At 53.1% G+C, this 18,182-nt stretch overlaps 1 protein-coding gene and 1 long non-coding RNA gene across 2 annotated transcripts in view; one reads left to right on the plus strand and one right to left on the minus strand.

Moving 5' to 3' along the window:
- The window catches only part of DKK3 (dickkopf Wnt signaling pathway inhibitor 3), a 48,176-nt gene extending 31,941 nt beyond the window's left edge, over positions 1–16,235 (plus strand). The window contains exons 5-8 of the mRNA XM_027115372.1: positions 11,145–11,237; positions 12,369–12,513; positions 13,671–13,827; positions 14,652–16,235. Coding sequence (XP_026971173.1) covers positions 11,145–11,237; positions 12,369–12,513; positions 13,671–13,827; positions 14,652–14,871 — 615 coding nt within the window. The 3' untranslated portion in view covers positions 14,872–16,235. The remainder of the gene's footprint in view (positions 1–11,144; positions 11,238–12,368; positions 12,514–13,670; positions 13,828–14,651) is intronic.
- Positions 8,966–13,068, minus strand: LOC113624995 (uncharacterized). Its single transcript, XR_003434532.1, has 3 exons — positions 12,604–13,068; positions 11,875–12,069; positions 8,966–9,072 (listed from the first exon to the last, which is right to left on the minus strand). It is a non-coding gene; the product is annotated as an uncharacterized LOC113624995 (long non-coding RNA).
- Positions 16,236–18,182: the final 1,947 nt, after the last annotated feature.

An 18,182-nucleotide genomic window follows, 5' to 3' on the forward strand; every position in this document is an offset into this window, starting at 1 on the left:
TGAGGAGGACACATTGTGTTGCTCCTTAAAGATGAATTGGCAGAGCGGGGAAGTGAGGGCATTCTAGAAGCAGTGACCAAAATCGGGTCTTGGGGAGGTCAGGAAACTGGACTGGAAAGCAGGTTGGGAACTGACCGTGAAGGGCTCTGTGTGCCGTGCAGAGATTGGACTCGGGTCATCGTAGGCAGAGAAGGTGGGAAGACAGTGAGTTACAAGATGGAGTGTCCTCAGGGTGAAGGTCTCACCGGGACTCACAACCTGGGTGAATTTGCCAGGACCCTTGAGCCCTGCAGATGCAGACACGGGACATCCTTGGCCCTCTTGTGAACTGAACTCAGACCTCACTGATGTGTAGGTTATTGGTTTGCACGGGTGAGGAACATCTCTTTGCAGTGGCAGGAATGTTGGCGCCCCATCCAGGACACCCCCCATCTAGTGTCAGGGCCTTGAGGAGCCAGGTTGGTTGTCTGAGGGTTGCTGGGGGAGTGAGAATTCCAGCCAAGGGGGCAGTTCACGGTGCCAGGTGCTGCCTGGTGCAGGCAGAGAGCTCCCCGTGCCGGAACCTCAGGCCCCCGTCTCTCAGGTCACAGGGGGACATAACCTGTTTTTTATTCACTTCTCCCCTTGTCACACTTCGTTATTATGCCACCGTCACAGATGCGGTCTGGATGCTCCCTGGGCCTGGAGGGCCGCCTGTCTCCTCCAATCTGGCAATGATTGAATTAGTCCAACCTCCGCTTCCTCCAGGGCCCCTCTGCTGGGGCAGCTCTCAGAACAATTACGGTTAGGCTCCTGACGGCTTGGGCAGCAGGCTTCTTCTGCACCAGCTGGGTCCCATGTGTATTTGGTGAAGGTCAGACCTTCAAAGTCTGCCTTCGGAATGGGAGGTAGGGGCCGTGCAGACTCAGAGCCTCAGAAACGTGGATGGGGAGAGGGTGGAGGGCTCACTCCACTGCTTCTAACCCAGGCGGTGACAACACTCAATTGGTTAGACACAGATTGGACACGTGAATACGTTTTTTTTGGAATTAAATATGGGTAGAAATTCCCCAGAGGCAACATGGCTCAGGCTAAAAGAATGTGCTGGGAAGTTCCGTGAGTGTGGGGCTGGCTGTCTCTGTGGCCTGTCTGTAGGACAGGCTTTAGTCTGGAACACCCCTCTCCGTCCTTGAGGACCTGTGGGTGTGACGGTCTCCTCAGAGTGCCCGAGGTCTGGGCTGGGGGCCAGGAGGAGAGGAGAACTCCAGGACCGTGTCCTGAGTGATATGGGCACCGCAGGCTCTGGGGTATGGGTCTCCACACCTCGTGTGCTGAGCCCAGCTGGGGCCACATTTTCCTGTTTCTCGGGTTGTGTGACTGGGGAAGAGGTATTGGTGGGAGCAGCCCCGGAGCCCCAGGCCTTTGCAGATGCTGGGACTTTAGGATAATGATAGTTGGCGTCGGCTCCTGGCTCTGGCCTGGGTTTTTCCATCGGGCTATCCCTGCAGCATGGGTCAGGCCACAGCCCTGGGTGAGGTTTGCAGCTTTGGCTGAGAGTTTCCAGGGCAGCGTCTAGGAGAGGCTGGGGGCACCCTGCTGTGTTCGAGACAAATGTGCATGAGTGTCCCAGCTCCTGCGATTGACCTGGTCTTAAGGTCAAGAAAGGAGTCTGAGGAACAGGGGAAGCTGACTTGGAGATCCTGTAGAAGGAAGGGGAGGCCGCCTGCCGCTGCTCTCAGCACCGCTCCCAGCCCTCTGGGCACCTGCACCAGGGCCCAGCCTTGGAGACCCTGCCCTCCCTTGCAGGCAGAGCTGGCAGCTCCCAGGCTCCCCCAGAGGCCTCCTGCCCCACACTTCTCCCTCCTGCCCCCTGGCCTGGGCCCCCAGGCTGCCTGTTCCCTGGGGTCTGCCCTTTTCTCCCTAGAGCACTGGGTCGGGGTCAGATGGAACTCTTGGGCTGAGTGCCCCGCCTTACCACTTCTTACCCTTGACCTTGGCAAGTGACCTCACTGCCTTGGTCTGTAAAGTTGGGCTTCTCTTGCTCACTTTGGAAGACGATGAGATGAGATGAGGGATGCCAAATGCCTAGCACCCAGGGTGATTGAATCGTGTTTCTCCTGGCCGCTTGCATGCCCTCTTTTAATTGGGCATCCCTAGGCCGCCCTTGTACTTCTGTGCACCTGTCCTCCTCCCTCCTGTCTTCCCACAGCAGAGGGTTCCAGGGTGAAGCAGGAGGTTGTCTTGTGGTGATGGATGGAGAGCCCTGGCTGCACCTGACATTCTGGGTCTTTTCAGTAGGACAGGTATTCACTCTAGAATGAGATCTGCTGGCCTGAACTTAGCTCAGAAGCTTACTCAAGGCTTCCCACGGTCACCTTTTGAGCTCCTGCAGTGAGTTACGAGCGCAGACAGAGGTGCGCCCTGGGGGTTGAGTCCTGGGCGCCCAGCACTGTTCCAAGAGCATGCACATTTTCTCTCTTTTCATCTGTCCAGCAGCCTCTTGAGGATTCTCATTTTACAGAGAAATCGAGGCACAGAGAGGCTCAGTAATTTGCCCAAGGTCACCCAGCTTGTAAGTGAACCCGTATTCAATTCCAGGCTGGGGCCCCAAAGCCTGCAGCTCACCCTCATGTCAACCCCAGGTACACTGGTGCCACGTGGCCTTGAGGGGCAGGAGGACATGGAGTAACCAGAGTGCGTTGAGTGCAGCGACGGGGCCCGGAGAGGGAGGTGTGAGGGTGTGTGCTCCCAGAGTGCCCGGGACTTCCCCAGTGTTGGCACTGCAGGGGCCGCATCCCAGGAAGCCCCACCAGTTCTGGGAAGATGAGGACGGTTGGTGCCCACAGTCTGCTCAGGAGGGCCGGGGCTCAGAGAACAGCCCCACGTCTGGGAGGGACATTTGTTTATCTCAGACTGTACCATCCCTGCATCCCAGGAGCATTCAGGGCCCGGCACCACCACTACACACCTGGGACCAGGAGAAGACCATCCATCCAAACTCTGTAACCAGAGCATGGGCCTGGGGCCCAAAACTTGCTGGTTGAAAGTTTCTGGGCTCAACGCAGAAACCTTGTTCCGGTCCCTGGGGTAAAAATCCTTCAGAATGTGCCGTGTCTTCCCCCCGCCACCGACCCCATCCCCTCTGTCATACCTCTGGCTCCCACCCCGAGGGAGATTTGAAGCTCAGGGACAGAGGCTGGATGTGTGTGTTAGGTCTGAAACAGAGGAGATTTGGCCACAGGCTTGTTGGGAGCGGCGGGTGTCAGATTCCTAGGGCTGCCAGAATAAAGCAAGCTAGGTGACAAGGTGACCCACTAGAAATGTGTTGTCTCGCAGCTCTGGAGGCTGGAGGTCTGACGTCGAGCTGTTGGCCGAGGTGGGTCCTCTGAGGGCTGAACAGCTTGTAGATCTTCTCTCTGTTCTTCACAACGTCTTCCTTCCAGCAGTGTCTGTCTCTGTGTCCAAATTTCCCCTTTTCATAAAGACACCAGGTGTATCGGTCTAGGGCCCACCCTAATCACCTCATCTTAAGTAATTATATCTGCAATGACCCTATTTCTAAATACGGTCACATTCTGAGGTATGCCGACTGAAAAAAAAAAAAACAAACACAACCTGCAAGTTGAGAGTTATGTTTTATTTGGTGGACATTATGAGGACTTCAAGCCCGGAAGAGAGGACTCTCAGATCACTCTGAGGGAGTGTTCTGAAGAGGCAAGGCGGAGGAGGGGGTGGATCCAGGATATATAGGAGTTTTTGTAACGAAGACCAGGTAGTCAGGACATCAAAAGATTACTATTAATTAAAGAAAACCAGATATCTCAAGATAAGGAAGTTAGCACTGTTCTATGTATGGGAAGATGCAAGAGTCTGGGCTCACTGAAATCATTCCTTTGATGTGCACTTCAGCTGTCTGGGGCCAGTACCCTGCTTTTCTCCATTCTGAATTCCCCCGGGGTACACAGTTGGGGGTGACTGCAGTGGCTGAGGGCTTGGCAGTGGGCAGCCCCTTTGGTTTGTCTCCATCCTGAGTTCCCTCAGGGCTCATGGTTCGGGGCAGCTGTCATGTGATGGCTTGACGGCTGCAACATCCTTTGTTTACTGATATGGCAGGCAACATTTTTCATTCACAGGTACTAGGAATCAGGGCTTCAAAATATGAATTTGGGGGGAGCATAATTCAACCTGTACCTGGGTATTCAGAGGCAACAGGGTGTGGTGGAAGGTCAGTGAGCCTCAGCTTGGGGGTCTGATGGACTTGGGTTTACATCTTAGTGTTTCCAACTCCATCGATGACCTTGGGCTCTGAGCCTCAGTTTACTTACCTGCAAAGTGGAGATTGGTCTTTGGTTCATCTATGTATTTTTAACTGAATGGCAACTCTGCGCCGGGCACGTGCTGGGGGATGTGAAGTGACCTCACGGGGCTGTGAGGATAGAGAGAGCCATGGAAGCCCAAGCAGGTGCTCTCTGAACCTTCCCTGCTGCAGGGGCTGTAGCTCCAAGGGCCAGCGAGTTTCAGCTGGTGGAGGTCCCCTGGGCCTTCATTTCATGTGCCCTGGCTGGTTCCCCTGAAGATGGGCTTGAGAGGAGCCTGTGGAAAGCCTCAGCCCTGGCAGGGGCCCCCCTGGTGGCCTCCTCCTTTAGGCCTCTCGATATAAGAATGTCTGGATTCCCGGGGACCATGAACGACATGTCCCGGCCAGTGTGAGAAGCGAAGTGTGGCAGCAGGAGGGCCACAGAGAAGCTGAGCTCCCCCCGCCGCTCGCCACACAGAAGCCGAGGAAAGCCTCGCGGGGTTCCTGTGCTGTTTTCTCCCCCTTCCTTTGCCTCCCCTGATAAACTCTGAAATGGAAAATCAAAGACGCAGAATGGCTCCTTTGCCATTTTCCAGTATTTCATGGTAGTGTCGAAGTGCCAGGGCCATTTCCCGGCCTAGCATCCTGCCAGATCTCCAGCGTGTTCCCTGCCGGTCCCGCCTCCGCGCCGGCCTCTGAGCAGAGTGCTGTGCAGAGCGCCTTCTAAACATAGCTCCATCCTCGGAACAACAAAGCCTCCCCCCACCCCCCCACCCCCGTCCTCTGAATGGCTGCGGTCCTGACAGCAGGCCTCTGGGCTGTTTGTCAGCCTTCCCCACCAGGATGGGAGGGAGGGGTGGGGACAGACAGCGAGTGGCCGGGACCGGGGAGCCTCCGAAGAAGCTGGCTCTAAGTGACCCAGCTTTGAGGCCCAGATGCCCACGGGCCGTGGCCCTGGCCCTGAGTCTCCGGGGATGTGTGGGGCCTGTGGCCTCGTCCCAGGCGGGCTCTGCTAAGCTGGGACTGAGGCACAGGGGACTGGTTGGCGCTGAAGGGAGAGAGGTGATCCTCCCAGGAGGGGAGATGGAAGGATCCTGTCCTTAGGGTCAGACCCACTGGCTTGGACTCGCAACGCCACGTCTGGGCTGGGTGACTCTGGACAGATCCTTCACCTTAAATCTCAGTTTCCACATCTGGGAAGTGTGGGTACTAAGGCCCGCGTTGGGGGGAGTCAGGAGAACTGGTGCTGAGTGGCGGCAGCAGTGACCCGGCCGTGCCTGGGCCTGGTGCCAGAACACCGTGGGCAGCTGGTGTAGGCTCAGCTTGTCATCTCACCCCAGCACCTCATCCCACCTGCTCCGTGGTGCTCACATGAGCCCTTCATTTTTTTCTTTTCTTTCTTTTTTAAAAATTTTTTGGCATTCTCACAGCCCGGTGAGATAGGTCACAGCTGTGAAGTGGCAAAACCAGAATTCAGTTTCTGCTCTTTTGGCCTCTAGGGGTTCTTTACACTTTGAAGTTCCAAGGTTTCCAGTATGATCACAATTCTCAAAGAGTATCTCCAGCATTTCTAGCTGCTGGGAATGCACATCCACAGTAAGCGAGCTGGCAGACCGTTAACAAAGAAGCACCGAGCTTTCCTGGGGGTCAGTCATGCTGAACTAACCTGCCAGAGCCCCTGGCAGGTAGCAGAAACATGTCTGCAAAGGAAACCATTGCTTTAGTGTATCTGGATTTTTCAAAAGTGTTTGGCAAGGTTCCATGCCAAAAATTTTTCCATACCTAGAAAAAAATGAATTGCTTCACTGTGACTCTGTAGGGAATGCTTTGTTCTGCGTAGGAGTCAGTTTAGGGAAAGGAAGATATTCCTGAGGATGAAGCTGTTCTTTGCTTGATGGAGAATTGTGAACAGCAGGGGCTCTTAGCTCATATCTTTTTTTTTTAATTTAATTTATTTGGCTGCCCCAGGTCTTAGTTGCGGCATGTGGGATTTTCATTGCGGGATCTTTAGTTGCAGCATGTGGGATCTTTAGTTGCGGCATGTGAACTCTTAGCTGCAGCGTGTGGGATCTAGTTCCCTGACCAGGGATCGAACCCGGGCCCCCTGCACTGGGAACGTGGGCTCTTAGCCCCTGGACCACCAGGGAAGTCCGCCCCTGCCCCCACAGCTCATATCTTTTAAATTAAAGATCTGGAAAGGGAAATATGTAGTAAAAATTCCAAGTCTACAGGATTCTTGGGGAATGAGAAGCCAAGTTAATGGAATGTGCATATTTTCTTGCTTTGGTTCCCAGATCAATGCTAACGGTCAGCATTTTGTTAGCCTGTTTGCTCCAGTAATATACAAGTGGTTTCATCCACTAAGCGGTATCCATCAGGTGCCCCCACATGCCAGGCGCTGTGCGGGGTCCAGGCGCGTGTCACACGTATTGTTATTCTGCTCTACAGGAGTGAGATTACATGCTTCTTTCACTTGCTTGTTTTACTTACTGATGGATTGTAAACATCACAGTGCAAAGAACTACCTCATTCTTTTTAATGTCTGCCTGGTGCCATTTTCCCACGAAATGATTGTACAATAATTTAATCAGTCCCCTCTTATTGGGTATTTCCATTATTTCTGGATTACAAATATTATACTGATGTATAGCCTTAAACATCCCTGTACTTGGATATTTGCACATATGGATGAGTGTTTCTGAGGATAGCCACCTGGAAGGGGAATTACTGGGTCAAAGGATCTATGCATTTACATTTTTGATAGATGCTGATGAGTTGCCTGCAAAGAACATCTACTTCAACTTTAATTACCCCCTAACTGCCATCTGGCAATGCTCAGTTTCTCAAATCCCTACCAACTTGGGATATTATGCAATGTATTAGTTTCCTATTGCTGCTGTAACAGCTTACCATATATTTAGTGGTTTAAAAACAGGAATTTATTATCGTACATTTCCATAAATCAGAAGTCCAACAGGAGTCTCATTGGACTGAAATCAAAGTATTGGCTCCTTCTGGAAGGTCTAGGAGAAATACTGATCCTTGGCCCATGGCCCTTCCATAGTCAAAGCCAGTTAGGTCTGGATAACTGGGGATGAGGGTCTTTGCATGTGGCATTGCCGTGACACTGACCCCGCTGCTCCTTGGCACGTGCAAAGCCCCTTACCATTACACTGGGTGCACCTGGAAAATCCAGGCTTCTTTCCTTATGTCAGGTCAGCTGATTAACACCCTTAATTCCACCTGTGACTTTAATGTCCCCTTGCCATGTAACATGACATGTCCATAGCTTCCAGGGATGAGGGTGTGGACATTGGGGTGGGGGGGGAGTATTCTGCCTACTGCAGATAGTATCAAACTTCTTGTTTCTGTTCTAAGTGAAAACGTGGTATCCAGCTCTGTTAAGTTGCATTTTCTTGATTATTGGTGAAATCGAACATCTTTATTTATTTATTTATTTATTTATTTATTTATTTATTTATTTATTTATTTATTTATTTATTTATTTATTTATTTATTTATTTATTTATTTATGGCTGTGTTGGGTCTTCGTTTCTGTGCGAGGGCTTTCTCTAGTTGCGGTGAGCGGGGGCCTCTCACCGTCGCGGCCTCTCTTGTTGCGGAGCACAAGCTCCAGACGCGCAGGCTCAGTAGTTGTTGCTTACGGGCCCAGTTGCTTTGCGGCCTGTGGGATCCTCCCAGACCAGGGCTCGAACCCGTGTCCCATGCATTGGCAGGCAGACTCTCAACCACTGCGCCACCAGGGAAGCCCCTCGAATATCTTTTCTGCGTGAAGAGACAAAGCAGTTTCACTGGCTGTAAGTTGTCTGTTCATACCCTTCTCTCTTTTCTGCTGGGTTGCATTTTTTTTTTTTTTAATTGAATGATAAATTCTTTGAGGGCAAAGGCCTTCTCCTATTCACGTTTGCATCCCAATGCTTCAAAATGTGGCCGGGTTCAGAGAAGGGCCTTGATACCTGTGGGCCCTCTACTCCCTCCCTCCTGCCCCCACCACCGCATGCTCTTGCTATTCTGTTTTGGAAGAAATGTCAGGACGCTTCTGGCTTAACTGGCTGAGTTGAGTCTGTGTCGAGGAAGGCGTGGTGGCTGAGTGCTTTACTTAAAAACCTGTCGGCTTCTCAGGCTATTATGGACTCTGGGGTCACACAGACTGAGTGCCCTGCCCCCAGCTCAGCCCCTGATTTGGGCGGCCCTTCCGCCCCTCTGAGACTCAGTTTTCTCACCAGTAAAAACAGCCGACCTTTTAGGGTTGCTGGGTTGGGAACAGGGACAAGATCGATTCCTTTTGGGAGGGCAGACCCTACTTGCTGAGCTGCTGCACTGCTGTGGTGATGGAAACTTCGGGCAGAGCCGTGGGAGGGGGCTCGTGGGCCGAGATGCGTGGGACGCTGGGGAGACACAGAGAAGAGCAATTTTAGGTCATCTTGCAGGGTGGTGGGCAGTGTGCTCTCCTTTTGTTACTGAATCAAACTTGGGTCCACTTGCCTGCACATAGTAAAGCCGATCTTCTGATGCTGGGTTGTGGTGAGGAAAGTGCAGCGTTTGTTGCAAGGCCAAGCAAGGAGTAAAGCTCAGAAGATCCCAACTCCCCGATGGCTTTCAGGGAAGGGTTTTTAAAGACAGGTTGAGGGAGAGAGTTGCACATGTGCGTGATGAGCTTGCGGACATTCTTCTGATGGGTGGGAAGGTAACTGGGAGTCAACATCATCAGTCTTCTGGTTCCAATTGCCTGGGGTCCGTGGGCTTGTGATCAGCATCTAGTTAACTTCTTCCACCTGCTGGGGGTTTCAGTAACTGCAAAACGGCTCAAGGACATATTTAATGGCTAAACTATCACTGTTTTGTCTTGCTTGACTGTTTTCCTTTGGTTCTGCATTTTCTCACTTCTCTGATTAAATTTTTTCTTCAGAACTCAGGGAAGGCCTAGGAGGTTAAAGTTTTTCTACAAACAAGAGGCAGGCGGAGGACATGGGGTGGGGGTGAGGGTCTGTCCCAGGAAGGCCCCATTGGGTCCTGCTTGGTTACCCTTGGACACTTTTTGAGAGGTTACAGTAGAGATTTAAATTACTTTTCACTTGTTCTGGGTGTCAGCCCTGGTCCCTTCTGGAGCCCCTGGTGAGCACAGAGCCTGGCACACGGGGGTGACTGGTACCACGTCTCCAGGTTGGCCTCTTCCCCGTCATCGCTCAAAGGGGCTGTTGGAAGATGGTGTCCAGTGGGACTGATGGTCTTCCTGGCTGGGTGAGCTTTGCTTGGTGAACAGAGCATGACCGCATGCTCTGAGGTATGCCAGGCTGGGGGTCAGTGCCGGGCGGGAGTTGCAACAGTCCTATGCAGAGGCCAAGCCTGCAGCTGCCCTGAACCAAATACCCATCTTCTTAGGCCTGCAGTGTTGGCCTGGGGACACCTGTCACTTCCCAGGGACAAAGCTTCATTCCCTAGGCTACCTGGCCAGAGCCTCCCTGCTGACCCCCAGGCCTACACACATGCTCTGGCCCTGGGGGTCCCTAGAAGACCCCGTTCACAGTCTCCTGTCCATACCCATTAGCACTGGTGCCTCAGCTCACAGAGCAGAGGGAGGGACCAGCCCAGGCCACTTAGGCCAGGGCTTGCGCATCCAGGCCTTTCTGGGTCCGGCTCCACACCTGCTTTCAGCATGGAGCATGCCCAGGTCAGAGCGGGGAGGCAGGTCCCTCCCTCCCCCAGACCCTCCCATAAGGTTTGCTGGGGCCCCAGAACACCTGCCTCAGGAGAGTTTCTCATCCGTGGGTCCCTGACGGCCACATCTGGAGCCCTAGGCCCCCTCAGCCAAGGGCTGGTGGTGGAGAGGGTCCCCCTACCCTGAATAGCTGTTCTATCTTGGGGGGCCCCCTTGGCCTCTCTGAGCCTCAGTTTCCAGGTTGATAGCATGGGGAAAGTAATCCCTCCCTGCTGCTTGCTGGGGAAGCCACGAGGTAGACTGGGGACGTTGAGCACGCCGGGGCTGGCACCATGACGGGTTGTCAGTGGTGGATCTTATGCCTCTCGCCTCTGCTGCCCTCCTCTCCCTCTGAAGCTGCCAATTCCCAGGCCGGAGCCTGACAGCAGGCCCGGAGCTAAAGCAGCCCTGCTCTTGCCAGTGACGGGTGACCGTGGCCGGGCTGCAGTGGCCTCCCTTTTCTGGGCCTTGGGGTGGACAGATCCCTTCTCTCCCTTTCTCCTCCATTTGTCCGGCCGAGCAGGGCTGGCAGCCATGAGAAGGCACCTGGGCTGGAGGGCTGAGTGCCAGCTGCACCCTCCTCGGGTTTCAAAGCTGGCAGCTGCCTTTGCCAGGCAGCCCTGGACCCCAGACCAGGACCCCCAGGAGGCCCCCCGACAGCCCCCCAGCTGCACAGCCTCTGCAGCACTTTTCCTTCACTGTCAGCAGGGCCCTACTGGGCGTGGACCCCAGCCCTTCCTGTGCAGCCACCTGGGCCTGGAACTCATTAGCTCTTCTTATTAAATCCATCTGCTCCTCCTTGAAGAATGGCTGAGTCTCTGTGCTCCCATCCCGGGTGTGTGAGGGGGAGGGCTGCACGCAGACTCGATTGTGTGCACTGGGTGTGGCATCTTGCAGGGCAGAAGCCCAGGCGTGCGGGGTGGGTGAGGGCCCCCGCCAGCCTGGAGGGAGTGGATGCTGAAGTGAGAGAGCCCGGCGGGCCGCCTGGGTGTAAGAGGAGTCTGGAGGCCATTCCTGTGGGCTAAGACTTCGGGATAAAGTGGGGCTTGGCCCTTCCAGGGCACCGCGGGTCAGCTGATCTGCCTTTCACTGATGAAGCTGCTCCCTCTTCCCCTCCCCTCTCCTCTCCTCCCCTCCCCTCCCTCCCAGGAGTGCATCATTGATGAGGACTGTGGGCCTGGCAGGTACTGCCAGTTTTCCAGCTTCGAGTACTCCTGCCAGCCGTGCCGGGACCAGCAGACAGTGAGTGTGCCCAGAGGCCCCCAGAGCTGCAGCGCCAGGGCCATGGGGGCCCAGAAAAGGGGACCTGGGGGAGAAGGCCAGTGGCCCCCAGTTCTCAGCTGGGCTTCCTGGAAGCCTCCTATGGGGCCCCACCGTGTCCACGCTTGGAACAGCCAGTCCATGGTGCCCAGTGGGGCTGACTCCTGGGGTGACCAGAAGCCATCTGCAGACCTGCTGTCACCCTACCCGCCCAGTGGCTTCTGGCCCCAGTGCCTGCCTCATAGATACGAGAGATGCAGAGGGAGGACAGAGGAGGCCCTACCCTGCCCCTTCCCTGGGGAAAACCATCCCAGTAGATGCAGCCGGCAACACCACGGCAGCCCTTGGGCAGGGAAGGGGCAACCCATGCCCCAGATCTTTCTCCCAGTCTGCTCAGAGAGGGCAGAAGGAGGCCCAGGAAGAAGCCAGAGCATGTTCCAGATGGAGGTTCCACAGAGAAGTGGGAAGCCGGGGAAGAGCGACACTCCCTCTGCCCAACAGATGTTTTAGCCAAAGCCATATATGGGCTTTTCTGGTCCTTTTCATTATTAAGGCAATAACACAGCACGATAACAAGTTTGGAAAATAGAGGGCTTCTTGCCGCCCTGCCTGGCCCCACCTGTGGTTAGGCAGCTCCTGGCCTGCTCGGTGCCACCACTCCACACGTGCGACCCCAGGTCCAAGGCACCCAGTGCCCTCCTGTCCCTGTGGCTGTCCAGGCTTGGGCCTTAATTTAATCAGCTGATCAGATTCACGCCGCTGCCTGCGTCTGTGGGCCATAAGCCATCTTCCTTCCTGACCGTTAATTAGGGACCTAATGAAAAGGAGGCAAAGCCAAGTCTGGGGGGGAACCGAAAAGATGCAACCATCCTTTATAAAATCTCAAGCTGTGTAGGACTCCCCCAGGTGTCATGTTTCCTGCCCAGCTCCCATCTCCACCCCCTTGACTTCCCTAAGACACCCCCAGACCAAGGAGCTCGGTTTCCTCCTGTCTATAGTAGGAGGATGTGGGGTAGCCGACCTGCACTGTCTCCAGGCTTCTGGATTGGGGGCAGGGACAGGCTGGGCTCCCTCAGGTCCGTGAGCCGCCTGTGTTTTCCCTCCCTGCTGCAGCTCTGCACCCGGGACAGCGAGTGTTGTGGAGACCAGCTGTGCGTCTGGGGTCACTGCACCAGAACGGCCACCAAAGGCGGCAACGGGACCATCTGTGACAACCAGAGGGACTGCCAGCCGGGGCTGTGCTGTGCCTTCCAGAGAGGTGGGTGGGCTCCCCTCTGGGGGCAGGACAAGCCCTGTCCCAAGCTCTAGCACACTGGGCCTCCTGGGGCCCCGTCCATGCCAACCACACCTTTTCAGGGACCTCCTCCTAGGCAGGGTCCCCGATGCTCATTGGTATGTGTCCCAGCACCGCAACTTCTTCCCGGGGCTGAAGATCAGCTCTCTGTCTCACTCTTTTTCTTTTCCTCCTGTGATGCCTGGAAATTAAATTCCTTCAGGATGCATGAGCCCAAGGAGGGAGGAATACCCCCAGATGCGTGGGATGAGGGCACCCCCTCCCCATCACACTCCACCCATTCCCCAGGCCTCAGGGTAGCACCTGGCCCTGGTCCGCTTTCCTGAGAGTGGCCCCCTTCTACTCCCATCTCTCATTCTCACTGCCCTTCCCAGGTGAGGTCTGCTCAGGTGCTCTCCCTATCCACGGGTGTTTCTGAAACCGTCCCTTAACCCCTCCCTCAAGCCCTAGTCCACCTGGTACCTGCTGCCCCAGCAATTTTCCTCAAGGACATGGCTCCCTGGGTATCATTCCTCTGGGAGCTGCGGTTGCTCCTGTCCTGTCACTTCAATTCCACTCCTCAGTTGGCCTTCCAAGACCTCGGCCGGGTCCAGCTTACCTGTCCTCCTTTTCTCTCTACTCCTTGGCCCATCTGGGAATCTTGCTGTCCCAACCTTTCTCACCAGCCCATATATATATAAACATAGTTACTTTCATTTTTTAATTATACAAATAATACATTTTCAGTGTAGGAAAACTGGAAGATACAGATAAGCAAAGGTCTTATCTATATCCTTCCAGATTTTTTTTCTTTGAAAACATATTTTGTAATAATAATTCCTGCCCCTCCAAAAAAAACTTCAGTGCCTTTTTCTACTCTTAATTTCTCCATACCTCTGGCCTCAAAACCCAGCACAAGACCACCTCTTCCAGGCAGTCCTCCCTAACTGCTCCAGCCCTCCCAGCTTGTTCCCTCCTGAGCCCATGCCATCATTCTGGTTTCCTACCATTCCACCTCTTCAATCCCAACCTCCACTTTGGGGTTCAGGGTGGAAGCTGGGGGGCTGCACCCCATTTCTCTGCTCCTTCCTTTGGTGCCTGCCTGCCTGCCTGGTACAGGGGTAACCCTCAACTGGTTCCAGGTCTGTTGTTTCCTGTGTGCACACCCCTGCCCGTGGAGGGTGAGCTCTGCCACGACCCTGCCAGCCGGCTTTTGGATCTCATCACCTGGGAGCTGGAGCCTGATGGAGCTTTGGACCGATGCCCGTGTGCCAGTGGCCTCCTCTGCCAGCCTCATAGGTGAGGTCTCACTTGCCCTTTCTGTCGGGGGCTGAGAGCAAATGAGGTGCCACCCAGTGGGGACCCAGGAGCAGGAGCAGGGTGGGGGGAAGATGTGGATTTAATTTAAGGTAGGTTTAGTTGGAGGTGTCCTTGGGTCTTCCAGATGGAGGGTCCAATAGCGGATCTATAGGACTAGGGCTCAGGAGGTGTGGCCAGGGGTACAGATTTGGGTTCATCTGTGTGAGGGTTGAAGCCTCCTCAGTAGATGACGTTAAAAAAGACTGGGTGTGGAGGGAACCCAGGCGCATCACAATGAAAGAGCAGAGGAGACTGAGAAGGTGCAGTCAGAGAGGTAGGAGGGCAGCCGGGAGAGTGGCCAGCAGAGTAGAGGCCGTGGAGAGACGTGAAGCACCAGGCCTGCTCAGAGGCTAAGTTCTCCGTGCGCATCTCACTCAGCAGCCGCTGCTCTGCCTTCTCTCCCAGCAGGATCCAGGGTGGCTGGGGAAACAGACAGAACCCTGGCCCTGGCCCACAAGGCCCAGGGCTCCCCATAGGTGCAGCAGGGGCTGCTGCTGCCTGGGGGCCCAGGTGGGCAGGGGGCTGTAAACTCTCAGACCGCCAAGTCCTCAGGGCTGCCAGAGAGGGTCCGTGACAGGAGGACAGACCTGTGGCTCGACGTGGGGGAGCTCACCTTGGAGCACATTCTCCAAAGGTGACCCTCCCTCAGCATCTGCTTTAAGGCAGGATGTTAGAGGAGGTGCCGTGAAGGTGAGCTGGGCTTGTGCAGAGGGCAGGGCCTCAGTTTGGGGGCCTGGGCCTCGCCCCCGTCCCTCCCTCCACAGCCACAGCCTGGTGTATGTGTGCAAGCCCACCTTCGTCGGGGGCCGCGATGAGGACGGAGCAAACCTGGTGCCCAGAGACGTCCCTGATGAGTATGAAGACGGCGGCTTCATCGAGGAGGTGCGCCGGGAGCTGGAGAACCTGGAGAGGAGCCTGTCAGTGGAAATGGCTCTCAGGGAGCTCGGGGCCGCTTCGGAGCTGCTGGAGGGAGAGGAGATTTAGACCCAGGCCTGTTCTGTGGGTAGACATGCAACAGAAGTAGTTAATTTATTTCCCCAGCTGTGTCCCTAGGTGTGAGCTCACCAGGCTTTTTTTCCGTGGCCTCTTCCCAGTACATTTTCCCCTCTGGCTTAAAACAACATGAGGGGCTGCACCCTTGCCCAGCACCCACCCCCTCCCCCATGCACCACAATTCTGGTGTCGGGGAAGACCAGGGTGTGGGAGGCTGAAGGTAGAATAGGGCTGCTAAACTGGTCCAAAGTATTGGCTGCTTCGCCTCTGCTGGTTGGCAGACGGCACGTTTCGTTTTGTGTGACATTGCCTCGAGAATAGTTGGAGGGGAGGGGATGGAAAAGAATGCAGAATTTCCCCACGATGGGTTTTGGGGTAATGTTGACTCTCAAACATGTGGAGAAGAATGCCCTGCTTTGCAAACGTAAACCTGCGAAAATGCAACAAGTGAATCTTTCATGCCATTCTCCCCATGGGCACAGGCAAGCACTGCCCTCAGCTGCTGCAGGTGAAACGTTCTCACTCCACGTTACCTGCATTCATCCTCTCAGCAGGGTTACTCAGCTCCTACCTCTGTGCCAGGGCAGCAGTGTCATGTCCTCTCACCACAGCCTGGTGAAGGGGGCATTGGTCTCCCCGTCTGCCAGGATCTCGGAGGCTCAGAGATGTCAAGTGGCTTTGCCAAGTCACACAGCTAGTGAAGACCAGAGCAGGATGTCACCCAGGTGTGATTCCAAGCCCAGTGCTCTCCCCACCAGCCTCAGTGCCACCTAAAGTACCCGCTACGAGGATGAAGAATGAGATTTTTTTTTGAGGCACACCTGGAACTAAGGTCAAACTAGTTCACACATCCCTGTAAGGTTAAAGTTCTGCTGTTTGTTAGAAAAACAGCGTTCTCCCCAGTGTGGGTGGCCATCACTCCAGTGGAGACAGAGGTATTGACACTATCCCCTGTGGCAGTCAGTTATATCAGTAACTTTGAAGGTACACATGACCAGAGCATAATATGTAAGTTAATGTGCCAGAAACAGTACTTAGGTAATCTTAGGGCCAGGATTATAAATGAAATTTGCAAAATCACTTACCAGCAACTGAAGACCATATTGACTGCATGGAGAAAATCGAGCCAAGCAAGACTTTGTGAAATATGGTTGTAATATCCAAGCTAAGAGCACTGAATTGTATGCTGTTCCATAAATGATATTTTCAAGTGTCATGGACTGTTTCTATCACGTATTCAGAGTTATTAAATGTTAAAGTCACACACAATTGTATAAGCATGCTTTCTTCAAGTTTTAAATTATGTATAAACACATGTTGCATTTAGAAATCAAGCATAAATCACTTAAACTACTCTTTTGTAGCTCTTGGACTTCTTTTTCCTTTTGACTTTGAAAACATTCCTTTCAGCCAGAAAACATAAAATAGAAATGACCTGCATTGTCCAAAAAGAAAATAAAAAGTTCTTCCATAAAGCAAATTTTCCAGACAATGGAAGCACACCTCTTTTAGCATCAAAATATTTTAGAAATGTTAACCATTTTGGGATGGGAATTAGTCCTTAAGAGTGTCAGTGCTTCATTGTCTCTGAAAGAGTAAATGGAATGTGTATGCCTCTTTTCTGGGGAGGCTTCTTTAATCAAATGCAGTTCTGGGCCAAACACAGTAAGATCTTCAGTGACCATAATAATCCATAATAATAAACTACTATATATGAAGGTCAGCTGGGTGACTGATAGACACCAGATTAGACAGTCTACCCATATGAATTCAATCTTCATTGAACCCATGAATATTTTCTTCATTTAACAGATGAAGAAATGGATACTCAAAAAGATTAAGTGATAGAGCTAGAAGTCAAAACAATATCTAGTACAGTATGCTCAGGATATACTGATGTTTATCTCTTAAAATTAGCTGTTTTCAATGTCCAGAATCATCAGGACCACTCTACATCTTTATTACTCAACAGATATTTACTCAGAACCAGGTGCTGTGATATGCACTAGGGGTACCAAGTTGATCCAGATAGGGTCCTACCCTGAAAGCATCACAGCCTAATGAGGGAGATACACTAAACACAGCACTGGCAAAATGAAAGCAGTCAACCCGATATCTGAACAGAGCTTACAGGATCCTCGAAGGAGCACGTGGCTTGGGAGAGCTGGCATGGGAACTGGCTTTCCAAGATGATAGTATATCAGGAGGACAGAAGGAATAGGAAAGGGCATTCTGGGCTACAGGCAGAGGGAGGGAGGCAAGGAGGAGGGATGGTATATAGGGGGAACTGCAAGTAATTCATAGTGGCTGGAAGGCAAGGTAAATTTGAGTGTTTGGCGAAGAGGCTGAAATTTCATCCAAAAACTTACTGAGCACCTACTAAATGTCAGGCCCTACGTTAGGTGCCAGGGAGACAGTAGTACATGACATAAAAACTAGGTCACTTTCTCATGGAGCTTATATGCAGGTATATTATCCTGTTCTACTTTGTCATCATAGCCACAAAAAGAACATGAGAGGCTTGGCAAAATTCTTGGCTGAAATTCACGTATAGATGCTGGTGTAGCTCCTCTACTCACGGTTCTAAGTGGAATATCGTAAAGGTTAGGTGGAGTTTGGTACTCGCATCTTCCTGCCTGCCCTTCCCGAGATCTGGAGTTCCTGCCAAGGAAGTCACAGTAGATGCTGTCATTTCAATTACCTGACAGCTAATCCCAGCCCTCTTTCCTTGCGCTTCTCCCACCATCACAGAGGCTGAAAAAGCTGGACACTTGCTTTCCCAGCCCCCCCTTGCAGCTAGAGATGGCCACATGACCCAGTCCGGGCCCTGGAAATGTAAGGGGAAGGCTGCCAAAGAGTTTCTGGGAAGGGTTTTTTACCTGAGTGACAAAAGGAAAGAGGCCTACAGGAAGTATATCCCCACCCTCCACCCCCTTCCCTGGTTGCCTGCCTTTGAGCACAGGTGTTTAGGATGTGACATTTGGTGCTGCAGCAGCCATCTTGGGATCATGTGATCAAGATCAAGGCCATCAGCAGGGCTGCCTTCTTGGAGGCTCTGGGGAAGAAACCACATCCTTGCCCTTTTTAGCCTCTAGAGGTTGCTTTCTTTCTGTGGCTCATGGCCCCCTTCATCTTCAAAGCCAGCAGTAACAGGTTGGGTCTTTTGGTGCCACCTCTGCAGCTGGGAAAGGTTTTTCACTTCCAGTGACTCATATATAATCCAGAATAATCTTCCCATGGCAAAGTCCTTAATCTTTATCATATCTGCTGTCCCTTTTGACATGTAAGGTAAATATTCAGAG

Source organism: Aethalodelphis obliquidens, unplaced genomic scaffold (genome assembly GCF_003676395.1).
Source record: "Aethalodelphis obliquidens isolate GAN/ISIS:26980383/991018 unplaced genomic scaffold, ASM367639v1 scaffold14, whole genome shotgun sequence".
In the NCBI taxonomy this organism is placed as follows: Eukaryota; Metazoa; Chordata; class Mammalia; order Artiodactyla; family Delphinidae; genus Aethalodelphis; species Aethalodelphis obliquidens.